Source organism: Myxocyprinus asiaticus, chromosome 14 (assembly GCF_019703515.2).
Source record: "Myxocyprinus asiaticus isolate MX2 ecotype Aquarium Trade chromosome 14, UBuf_Myxa_2, whole genome shotgun sequence".
Taxonomy (NCBI): Eukaryota; Metazoa; Chordata; class Actinopteri; order Cypriniformes; family Catostomidae; genus Myxocyprinus; species Myxocyprinus asiaticus.
In genome coordinates this window covers 36,319,198-36,331,374 of record NC_059357.1, presented here as the reverse complement: position 1 = coordinate 36,331,374, position 12,177 = coordinate 36,319,198, and the positions used below count along the sequence as shown (strand labels likewise).

Below are 12,177 nucleotides of genomic sequence, written 5' to 3'. Positions count from 1 at the left end.
TTAAGTTACTTTATAAACACCCTGTAGCAGCGGTACAAACAAATGGATTAATTTCAGATTATTTTACTCTGAATAGGGGCACTCGGCAGGGTTGCCCTCTTTCCCCATTATTGTTCTGTCTTGCCCTGGAACCATTAGCAGCCGCGATAAGAAAGGAGGATGATTTTCCAGGGGTGATTGCGGGAGGTGTGGCGCATAAGCTTCTGCTTTACGCAGATGATATTTTATTATTCATCTCCGACCCCACTAGATCTATGCCTTGCCTCCACAGAATTATTAATTCCTTTTCCAAGTTCTCAGGATACAAAGTCAATTGGTCTAAATCCGAAGCTTTGGCTTTGACAGCGTATTGTTCAGTAACGGCCTTCCAGCCGGGCGCCTTCCAGTGGCCCAAACAGGGCATTAAGTATTTAAGAATTTTCTTCCCAGCAAATTTGTCTGATTTAGTCAGAGTTAATTTTGATCCCTTAATAAAAAGGTTTTTGAATGATGTGGACAGGCGGGCTTCATTACACTTATCGATGATTGGGAAGGTTAATGTAATTAAAATTAATTGTATTCCAAAATTCAACTACCTGTTACAATCTCTCCCTATAGATATCCCCCTCTCTTATTTCAAGCAATTTGATAGCATAGCGAAGTCCTTCATTTGGAATGGTAAGCGTGCCAGGTTAAATTTCAATAAGTTACATAGGCCGATTGACAAAGGTGGGTTAGGCCTACCCAAGATTTTGTTTTATTATTATGCATTCGGTCTCAAACATTTGGCTCATTGGTCGCTTCCACCTGAGAGAGCCCCTCCCTGGTTTTTTATTGAAAAGGAAGCTCTTGCCCCTATCTCGCCTCTGCATAGCCTTTCGATCAAATTAATCGGAGAAGTTAAGTCACACCCCGTTATTTTGCATTTACACTCAATATGGACAAAAGTGTCCAGAGTGTTTAATTCTGATATTTATTTAAACGTAGCCTCAAGCATATGGCAGAACCCTAAACTATGCATTAATAAGTCCCCTTTCTGTTGGACAGATTGGATTGTGAGGGGGGTTAATACACTCGGTGACCTATGAGAGTGGAGTATTGAGACCTTTTCAAAATTTGGTTCAAAATTTTGGGATTCCCAGATCTCAATTTTATAAGTATTTACAGCTGCGCCACCTACTCTGCACTGTTTCTGGGAGTGGCATGCACCCCCCTAGTGCGGCAGATACTCTGGGAGTGGTGATTACTGCTTTTGGAAAAGGTCATGAGGCATCAGTGTATTACTCCCTGCTAATTCATAGTCTGGGGGACAGAGCTTTAAATTCCCTCAAAGATTATGGGAGGAAGATTTAAATTTGTTTTTGGAGGAGGGAGTGTGGACTAGGATCCTTAAAATCCTAGCCCTAGATCTCCTTTTGCCCCAGGCTCTGTATTTTGGGTGACGGGGTGGTCATTGATGTAGGAGATAAGTACATGAAGAATTGGATCCTGGCCAGTGTTATGGTGGGCAGACAGGTTATCCTTAGGGGATGGAAGTCAGCTGGAGCCCCCTCGTTTCATGAGTGGTGCGAGGAGATGGGCAGGGTGGCAGCTTGGGAAGAGTTGTCATATAGAAGGCTAGGCAACATGGATATGTTCATCAGGAGGTGGGGCAGCTATTTGGCCTTTTTGGAGGGCTCTCGGGGAGGGGCAGTGGAGGGAGACATGTTTTAAATGTGTATGTTGTAGCCTTTTTTTTTTTTACATATTCCTTTTTTTAAATGTATTTCTAAATATTTTATCCTGTTTTATTGTTTGTTTGTGTGTCTTTGTCAACTGTATTTGACCACTGGGGTATCTGTTTTTGTTGGGTGGTTAATGTTTGGGATGAAGGGTTGTAAATAATATAATGTGATTCCAAATATTCTGTTATTATATATATATACAGGTGCATCTCAATAAATTAGAATGTCGTGGAAAAGTTAATTTATTTCAGTAATTCAACTCAAATTGTGAAACTCGTGTATTAAATATATTCAGTGCACACAGACTGAAGTAGTTTAAGTCTTTGGTTCTTTTAATTGTGATGATTTTGGCTCACATTTAACAAAAACCCACCAATTCACTATCTCAAAAAATTAGAATACATCATAAGACCAATAAAAAAAACATTTTTAGTGAATTGTTGGCCTTCTGGAAAGTATGTTCATTTACTGTATATGTACTCAATACTTGGTAGGGGCTCCTTTTGCTTTAATTACTGCCTCAATTCGGCGTGGCATGGAGGTGATCAGTTTGTGGCACTGCTGAGGTGGTATGGAAGCCCAGGTTTCTTTGACATTGGCCTTCAGCTCATCTGCATTTTTTGGTCTCTTGTTTCTCATTTTCCTCTTGACAATACCCCATAGATTCTCTATGGGGTTCAGGTCTGGTGAGTTTGCTGGCCAGTCAAGCACAACAACACCATGGTCATTTAACCAACTTTTGGTGCTTTTGGCAGTGTGGGCAGGTGCCAAATCCTGCTGGAAAATGAAATCAGCATCTTTAAAAAGCTGGTCAGCAGAAGGAAGCATGAAGTGCTCCAAAAGTTCTTGGTAAATGGGTGCAGTGACTTTGGTTTTCAAAAAACACAATGGACCAACACCAGCAGATGACATTGCACCCCAAATCATCACAGACTGTGGAAACTTAACACTGGACTTCAAGCAACTTGGGCTATGAGCTTCTCCACCCTTCCTCCAGACTCTAGGACCTTGGTTTCCAAATGAAATACAAAACTTGCTCTCATCTGAAAAGAGGACTTTGGACCACTGGGCAACAGTCCAGTTCTTCTTCTCCTTAGCCCAGGTAAGACGCCTCTGCCGTTGTCTGTGGTTCAGGAGTGGCTTAACAAGAGGAATATGACAACTGTAGCCAAATTCCTTGACATGTCTGTGTGTGGTGGCTCTTGATGCCTTGACCCCAGCCTCAGTCCATTCCTTGTGAAGTTCACCCAAATTCTTGAATCGATTTTGCTTGACAATCATAAGGCTGCGGTTCTCTTGGTTGGTTGTGCATCTTTTTCTTCCACACTTTTTCCTTCCACTCAACTTTCTGTTAACATGCTTGGATACAGCACTCTGTGAACAGCCAGCTTCTTTGGCAATGAATGTTTGTGGCTTACCCTCCTTGTGAAGGGTGTCAATGATTGTCTTCTGGACAACTGTCAGATCAGCAGTCTTCCCCATGATTGTGTAGCCTAGTGAACCAAACTGAGAGACCATTTTGAAGGCTCAGGAAACCTTTGCAGGTGTTTTGAGTTGATTAGCTCATTGGCATGTCACCATATTCTAATTTTTTGAGATAGTGAATTGGTGGGTTTTTGTTAAATGTGAGCCAAAATCATCACAATTAAAAGAACCAAAGACTTAAACTACTTCAGTCTGTGTGCATTGAATTTATTTAATACACAAGTTTCACAATTTGAGTTGAATTACTGAAATAAATGAACTTTTCCACGACATTCTAATTTATTGAGATGCACCTGTATATATATATATATATATATATATATATATATATATGGAATCAATAAAAACTTTTAATAAGAAAAAAAAAGAAATATGATGTAGTGTTTCTTCAAGAAATGCATCTTTCCCCACAGGAGGCTGAAAAAATTGGGAAGATACATGGGGTGGACATGTTTTCTTTACTGCTGGCTCAAATAAGAGCAGGGGAGTCATTACACTAATAAGTAATCATCTACAATTCAAATGTTTCAAACAGATTAAAGATAAATTAGGAAGAATCATTATTGTTTTAGCAGAAATTCAGGGGCAAAGGTTGATTTTGGCTAATATTTACGCACCTAACGCTGATGATCAAGGCTTTTTTATAGATCTTTAAGGGATGTTGCAAGCCACTGGCACCCCTCATGATATAATATTGGGAGGTTATATATAATATATATATATATATAAAGTTATAAAAATGAATTATATTCCAAAATTCAACTAACTACTACTGTCTTTCCCCGTTGAAGTTCCCCTCTTTTATTTTAAACAATTTGATAATATAGCTAAATCTTTTATTTGGAATGGTAAATGCCCTCAGTTGCATTCCGGTAAGTTACATAGGCCAATTGACAAAGGTGGGTTAGGTCTCTCTGAGATTTTGTTTTACTATTATGCTTTAGGTCACTTCCACCTGAGAGAGCCCCTCCCTGGCTCAATATCAAACAGGAGGTCCTTGCCCCTATCTTGTCATTGCAAAGTCTTTCTACCAAGCTGCCCGGAGAAGTAAAGACACATCCCGTTATCTCGCACATGCATTTAGTGTGGAAAAACGTTTCCTGCGTGTTCAATTCAGACATTTGCCTGAACGTTGCTGCAAGTATTTGGTTGAACCCTAAATTATGTATTAATAAGTCCCCTTTCTTCTGGACAGAATGGATTGAGAAGGGTGTTGCTACGCTGGGTGACCTGTATGAAAATGGAGCATTGAAATCCTTTGAAAATATAATACAGCGGTTTGGGATTCCCAGATCTCAATTCTTTAGGTACTTACAGCTGCGCCATCTACTCTGTGCCACCTTTGGGTGTAGTACGCAGCCCCCTAAAGCGGCAGACATTCTTGAGATGGTACTTGCTGCTTTTAGAAAGGTCATGAAGCTTCAGCGTACTATTCCTGGCTAATTCAGAGTCTTGGGGACGAGGTTTTAACATCTCTTAAGAAGTTATAGGAGAGAGACTTGAATTTAGTACCGGAAGGTGGAGAATGGGGTAGGATTTAAAAAAAATTCAAGTCTATGTCTAGGGATGCAAAGGTGCACCTTATTAAATTTAAGATTCTGCATCGTTTTTATTGGACTCCCTCTAGATTGTTGTAACAAGGTTTAGGTTGGGAAAGGAAGAGGTGGGAACCGGCTGAACAGTCAAAATAATATTTAATAAGAACTTAAACAAAAAGACACAACATAAACACACACATGGCAGCTGCATGTGGCTCTCTCTCTCCCGAACTGCCGCGTTCCGCTGCATTTATCCCTCCTCCTCGTCACAATTGTATAGGCTTGGCCTTAAAGACACACCTACTTGCTGGCAATGCCATTTGGAGGATGGGGACATAGCCCATGTTTTTTGGTGCTGTACTAAGATTCAAGAGTTTTGGTCGAGGGTTCAGAATTGTATCTGTGAGGTCTTGAGCACTCATGGGATGATGGGATGGGTATTAATATAATAAACAAACATAAAAAACTGGGTCCTTACCAGCGTGATGATCAGCAGGCAGGTAATTCTTAGGGGATGGAAGTCGGCTGGTGCGCCCTCACTTCATGAGTGGTGCACCGAGTTGGGCAGAGTGGCGGCTTTTGAAGAGATGTCACATAGAAGGCTGGGAAGTTTGGGTGCATATGGGAAGAAGTGGGGCTCTTATTTGGCCTTCCTGGAAGGTTGCCAGGGAGGAGCAGTGGAGATGGACAATTTTGATTAAAATTAATATGTGGAACCCTTTTTCTTTTTCTTTTATGTTGGTTAATTGTATACGTTTTTTGTTATGTCATTGAATATTTTCTTTAGACCATCTGTATATATGTGTGTCTGTTGTTATTCAGTGTTTGACCACTGGGATGTATGTTGGGTGACAGGCACATAACTGGTAAAAGTTGATTCTGTGTATTCTTATGCTATTTGTTTAAATATGTGTATGGAATCAATAAAAAAAAATTAAACTCTTTAGGAGTTAAACTTTTTTAATGAGGAAAAACTACTGAGTGCACCTTTAACTTAACCTGATCACCAACATATTGGTATTTCCTATTATGGTCATATATGCGGTAAGGCAGATATTGATGGGTTTTATATGACAAATTGCTTAATATGTTCCTCATTTGTAAGTCTCTTTGGATAAAAGCGTAAATGTGACTAAATGTAAATTTACTTTAAATTGCTTTGGATGAAAGTGTCTGGCGAATTAATGTGTATAAAATGAAATATTTTTTTTACTTAGCTGTCATTGTGTTACATCTAGTGTGTTGTTAAATATTGCCACCCAGTGTTACAGACAAAACATTGCATAAAGTGAAATTTTAAAGACAAAAACACTGATAAACATGTGTGTTTGTGTGTGCAAGGTTGTTTGTGCGGAAGTGCAGTGCGTGTCTGCAGGCAATCGGACGCTCAGAGCTCATCATGCGTGTGCTGGGGCAGGTGTACCACCTGGGCTGTTTCACCTGCTGTGAGTGTGAGCGCCGGCTACAGAGAGGTGATGAGTTTGTGCTGAAGGAGGGACAGCTGCTCTGCCGGGGAGACTATGAGAAGGAGAGAGAGATGCTGGCTACCATCAGTCCGGCTCCTACGGAGTCAGGTACAAGTGACCTTCATCTCTCCACTGTTTCAGTGTCCTTTATATTTAAAGCTGAAGTGTGAACATACTTCCATCCCAGTTTAATATGCAGAGCCAATTATAAGGAAGTAATTTGGAAGTTGACTTCAAAAAAAGTGTAAACACTGTGACTGTCAGACAAGTCAACTTTTAGCTCAACCAAAGCGTTCGGCAAACCTGTTTTTTGCTATTCTGTTTGGTGCTGCTAGTAGCGCTGAAATTACACACTTCATCTCTTGTGTCCTAATGCTCACCTTCTCTGTGCAGTAAAGAGTGAGGATGAGGAGGGTGGTGGTGTCTCTGTTGGGGGGAAAGGTGGGGATGATGGGAAGGAACATAAGAGATCCAAGAGACCACGTACTATCTTGACCACACAACAGCGACGCGCCTTCAAGGCGTCCTTCGAGGTGTCTTCCAAACCCTGTCGAAAGGTCAGTAAACACAGACAACCTGTGTGCATGCATGTGTAAATGGCACTCATGTTCAACAGAACATCTTGTGCATGTACTGTCTTTGCATTGTAGGTGAGAGAAACTCTTGCAGCTGAGACTGGACTGACTGTGAGAGTCGTGCAGGTGTGGTTCCAAAATCAAAGAGCAAAGGTAGAATGTCATCAACTCGTATTCTCATTTTTAATAAATCAAACGCGAATCAGCATTTATCCCCAGTCTGAAACACCATCGTACTTTGCCATCCTGAATCACCCAAGTCCTTTTTGGTCCTGGAACAACATTTACAACAACTATTAACCAAGAAGATTTTAGGTGTAGGTTTACAGATAGCAAACTGGCCTCATAGAAATACATTATTTTACCTACATTTTTGCATTGCAACAGTTTCCTGATGAAATGAACACTAGAAGTCTGTAGAGTCGTGAAGAGCATGCAAGTCGACACGTGAGCTGAAAATGTCACAGAAGCACCACAAAATGACGTGGTTGCTTCAGTAATTGCATTTTTCATCTATCATCTACTTTCATTTTGGTTTCGGTTTAAGGTTTAGGGTAGGGACGTTGGTTTTGTTGATTTAAAACTCGATAAAGCCAGTGTTGGGTAAGCTACGTAAAAATAATAATCCACTACTAATGATTAATGATTTATCTAAAATTGTAATCAGATTACTAAGTAATCACATTACTAATTACTTTACTGTTAAGTTACTTTCTAAAACATTTTTCTGCTTAACAAATTCAAAATAATGTCTATATTTATTTCTTTTTCATTGTTACATACAAGTCAAACACTCAGCACCTCAGCATTCTCCTTCACAATGACTCGATACGGGGCCATAATTCATGTATTAAATACATAAATAATATATTAGAAATACGCATAACCCTATAATGTACTTAAAAGTAATTACATTATTTGAAAGTCAGTAACTGTAATCTGATTACAGTAATTAAAATGTAGTGAATTACATTAATTTGTGACTAAAAATTAATTAGATTACAGTAACTAATTACTTTGTAATTGGATTACATCCCACACTGGATAACGCATTACAAGGTGCACTCAGTAACTTTTTGTTTGTATCATCTTGGACTTACACTGACACCTATGGGCATGTATGCAGCATCATTCAAAATCAATAGTTTTCAGTTTCTGATTTTTCTTAATCGCGATTATCGCATTTACCATTAATAAAGCAAAAACCAGCATAAACACTGGATGGGAGGGCAGAACCTTTGTAATGTGTCCAGCTGGAGTCATTACACTGATGCACACTTCACAATACACACACACACAACAGCGCTTCCCTGTCAGTGATAAAATGATGTACAAAGGACGAATGTACTCTTAGTGCTATTTGATGTACAAATCAAGCCCAGGTGGGACTTGTGACAAAAATCAAGTATTTTTCAGCCCATGTAGGTATTGTAAGAAGCATACCAAGTCTTAACTATCACCAAAACACAGTATGAGACATTTTTGTCTGCAAGCGCTTTTCATGTGGAGTTCAAAGCTGCGCCTGATGCTGGCTTTGACGCTTAGACACTAAACATGAACACAGTTTCACGATTGCTGTAGGAAAGCGAATAGCCACAGTCTACCATTTAAGAGATTTAATGCCCATTGCAATGAAAATGCAACCTATGTGGGGTCTAGTTCTTTCAATTAATCAAACTCCCAATTAGACTTTGGGAAACATTTAATGTTACTTGAATTGGTGATATTTTGGTGCATTTCTGTCTTTATACTGTGGATGGCTTTGTTTGGAAAATGTTAATAAATCATTATATTGTTTTGTTTACATTCCTAAGATGGATATAAATGCATTTTGACAGGAAAAGGAGTACATATGGTGTCAAATTTCAGCATTTTCAAAATCTGTGATTAATTATGATTAACTACAAAAAAATATGCGCTTTATAGCGATTAAAAAAATATTGACTGACAGCACTATTTTGTAAATAGATTTCAAAATTACATTAATTTCTTTAGGAGTAAAACTTTTTTAATGTGGAAACAATTATTGAGTACACCTTTAACTTTCTTTTAGGGCCACACAGTGGACATTTCATCTCTGAACTGCCGCGATACGTGTCAGAAGCCATGTAATATCATTTAACTTTCTTCATGAGATCTTGCTTACATATAGGGTTATGCTTTGGGCTCGTGTTAGGGGCTTGAACATTCTTATGGCATGTTTACATTTGCAGTGACAAAGCGACCAGAAGTAATTCATGTTCAATGAGAGTTGTCGATTTGAAGTGGCATTAGCAACAGCGACCATTCGTGATGTGACAAAGTTGCAGAGTTTAACTTCATGCAAACAAGCAGCTTTGTGATATGGCAATTACCAATATGCCGCCTTATACAGTTGGATGCAGCATTTGAATAGGAACACCTTTTAGCAACCAACAGCGCTGCGACGTCCAGCAATTTAATTGCTGTCAGTGTGAAATCCCCTTCACCAATGTTTCCATTTGGTTTCAGGGATTGGTTAGGGTTACAGTATGTGAATGACTGTTGAAAAGGAATGCTGCTTTAGGACCAACAAAGGTCAGGAATGTGTTCTACTTGGGTAAATCACATCATGCAACATATCATTAATACTGAATAAGGATGATGTCAATGAGTGCTTTTTGCTGTGTGTTGCTCAGATGAAGAAGATTGCTCGCAGACAGCAGCAGCAGCAACAGCAGCAGGGACAGGAGCAGATGGGTGGGACTAGGAGAGGGCCGAGCAGAGGGGGACGCCAGAGTAATGATGACAGTGAGGGTACGACACAGCCCAGACAACTTTGTGAAGTGGCTTGAAAGAAGGTGTGAACTCTACTCTGTCTCTCCACAGATGGCTCCAGCAGTCACGGGCTGGATGGGCTGCTCTCTTATTCCTCTCTGCCACGCCAACAACTGCTGGCTTTGGATCCAAACATATACGGGGGTGAGCAGTTCAGACATGGGCTCACGCCACCACAGCTAGGCCCTGAGCAGATGCACTCCTATGGTAAGACACTGAAACAAGGCACCACTGGAAGCTTCATTTATTACTACATATCGTAAATGCTGTTCACAGATTTTATGTAAATAAAAATAATAACCTGGAATATACCTTTAATAATTGATGTGTTTGTCTAATTCAGACTCAGAAACAGTATTTCATGACTTGGACAGCGATGGAAGTCTCAGTCACCTTGGCGACTGTCTTTTGTCAACTGTAGAAGGTGGCATTCTGGCTGGACGAATAGGAAATCCCATTGACCGCCTCTACTCAATGCAAAACTCCTACTTTACCTCATGACCCGTCCAAAACCTTGTTTCCACCATCCTAAACCACTTCATCACCACAACAGGGGCATCGGATAGATTCTCACTGGAGAATCTCTCATCATCAAATCTACCTGGAACCCACAAACTGAAGAATCATATCTTAGCCCTGCCAAATAAAGATCTATAAAGGGCCTACAACCATTAAAATGATACAGGATTTGATCATATCCTAAAAATTAATGGGCAGCACATTTTCACTGGAATTACGCCATTTTTGAGTGTATTACACACATGTACACATTTTATGTAACAGACATAGGGATATTACAGATATCGACAGCTTGTTCATGAAGTATGTGTTACCTCATCTTTTATTCACTACTGACAAAGTAAACCCCATTTTACACACCTTTCACTAAGAATGTTTTCACATTGTGTCATTTTTACATAGGAATGGGCATCTATTCAAATCTAAAACCAAAAAAAGTCTATCATGCCGGCAAAAGTCAAATCAATATAACTTAAATAAATTGATCAGATTTTAATTAACTAAAATAAGTTTATTAAAGTAATAAATTAAATCAGTTCATTAACATTAAAGGAGTATTCCAGGTTCATCGTAAGCTGACAACTTTTATTGTAAGTGCCTCTCTGTTACCTAGATTTTTGCTTTTTTTTAAAGAAAAGAACAGACGAGTCAAAATAATTTTTTGTGGTAATCAACATTATGCCATAGATGCTGTCATTTAACCAAAGTCTTTCAAGCAAGTCAGTCTACTGGCGGCCATCTTTGGAACGCTCTCGGGAAGCTTTTTCCAGTCATGAAACTGCAGCTTCTATCTACTTGAATGGGGAAAGACCGAAATTTCCAAAACAGTTGGTCACTATTACGATCATAGGACATATTTCAAATCAGCAGGAAAATCTGACAACACTGGTATCATAAATTGTGCTTCTTTATATGAGATTATGCTAAAAAAAAAAACACACACACAATTTTCCCGGTGTGTATAGCTAATGCTCAAGAGCGTTCTAGAGTTGATTGACAGGCGCTGTCTGTATCCAAAGGGTGACTGGCTCTTTTACCAGTAAGGCAAGAATTCCTTTCTACATCCGTTGGCCATTGGGTGTTCTAATTTCTCCCATTCATTTTAATAGAAGTGACCTGTCTCTGTTAAATAGTCTCTGATTGAATTGAACTTGTATTGAACCCGGAACATTCCTTTAAAGAGATAGTTCATGCAAATATTTAAATTCTCTAATCATTTACTCACCCTCATGCCATCCCAGATGTGTGAGTTTCTTTCTTCTGCAGAACACAAACAAAGATTTTTAGAAGAATATTTCAGCTCTGTAGATCCATACAATGCAAGTGAATGGGTACCAACATTGTAAAGCTCCAAAAAACACATAAATACAGAATAAAAGTAATAGTTAAATCCATATCTTCAGAAGTGATATGATAGGTATCAGTGAGAAACAGATCAATATTTAAGTCTTTCTTTTTTAACTATAAATTCTCCTCCCTGCCCAGTAGGTGGCGATATGCACAAAGAATGCAAATCACCAAAAATAAAAGAAGAAGAATGTGAAAGTGGCGATTGATAGTAAAAAAGACTTAAATATTGATCTGTTTCTCACCCACACCTATCATATCACTTCTGCAGACATGGATTAAACCACTGGAGTATTATAGATTACTTTATTCTGCCTGGAGCTTCAAAGTTTTGGTCAACATTCACTTGCATTGTATGGACCTACAGAGCTGAGATATTCTTCTAAAAATCTTAATTTGTGTTCAGCAGAAGAAAGGAAGTCATACACATCTGGGATGGCATGAGGGTGAGTAAATGAAGACAGCATTTCCATTTTTGAGTGAACTAACCCTTTAAGTTGTTGAATTATTTTTACAAAGGAAAAATGTTGACAGTGCAGTAATTAAAAAAATACACTGGATTTAATTTGGCCTGTACGTATTTACAAAAACAGATTTTGTATTTTGACACATGCTCATCTGGTACAGTGGAAGTGGGGTTTTCCCCCTGTTTGCAAGCCACATTAAAGGTGTATTAGACAATTAAAATACAATAGAAAATAAAAGATAGTGGCAAAAACAAACCAATAAATAAACAGGCAAAGTAAAT

At 39.0% G+C, this 12,177-nt stretch overlaps 1 protein-coding gene across 2 annotated transcripts in view; it reads left to right on the top strand.

Annotated features, from left to right (window-relative positions):
- The window catches only part of LOC127451724 (LIM homeobox transcription factor 1-alpha-like), a 50,776-nt gene extending 39,424 nt beyond the window's left edge, over positions 1–11,352 (top strand). For both annotated transcript variants that reach the window (XM_051716627.1, XM_051716629.1), the window contains exons 4-9: positions 6,068–6,300; positions 6,586–6,749; positions 6,843–6,920; positions 9,425–9,542; positions 9,615–9,770; positions 9,907–11,352. In XM_051716627.1, the coding sequence (XP_051572587.1) occupies positions 6,068–6,300; positions 6,586–6,749; positions 6,843–6,920; positions 9,425–9,542; positions 9,615–9,770; positions 9,907–10,064 (907 nt within the window). In that variant the 3' untranslated portion in view covers positions 10,065–11,352. The remainder of the gene's footprint in view (positions 1–6,067; positions 6,301–6,585; positions 6,750–6,842; positions 6,921–9,424; positions 9,543–9,614; positions 9,771–9,906) is intronic.
- The last annotated feature ends 825 nt before the right edge of the window (positions 11,353–12,177 follow it).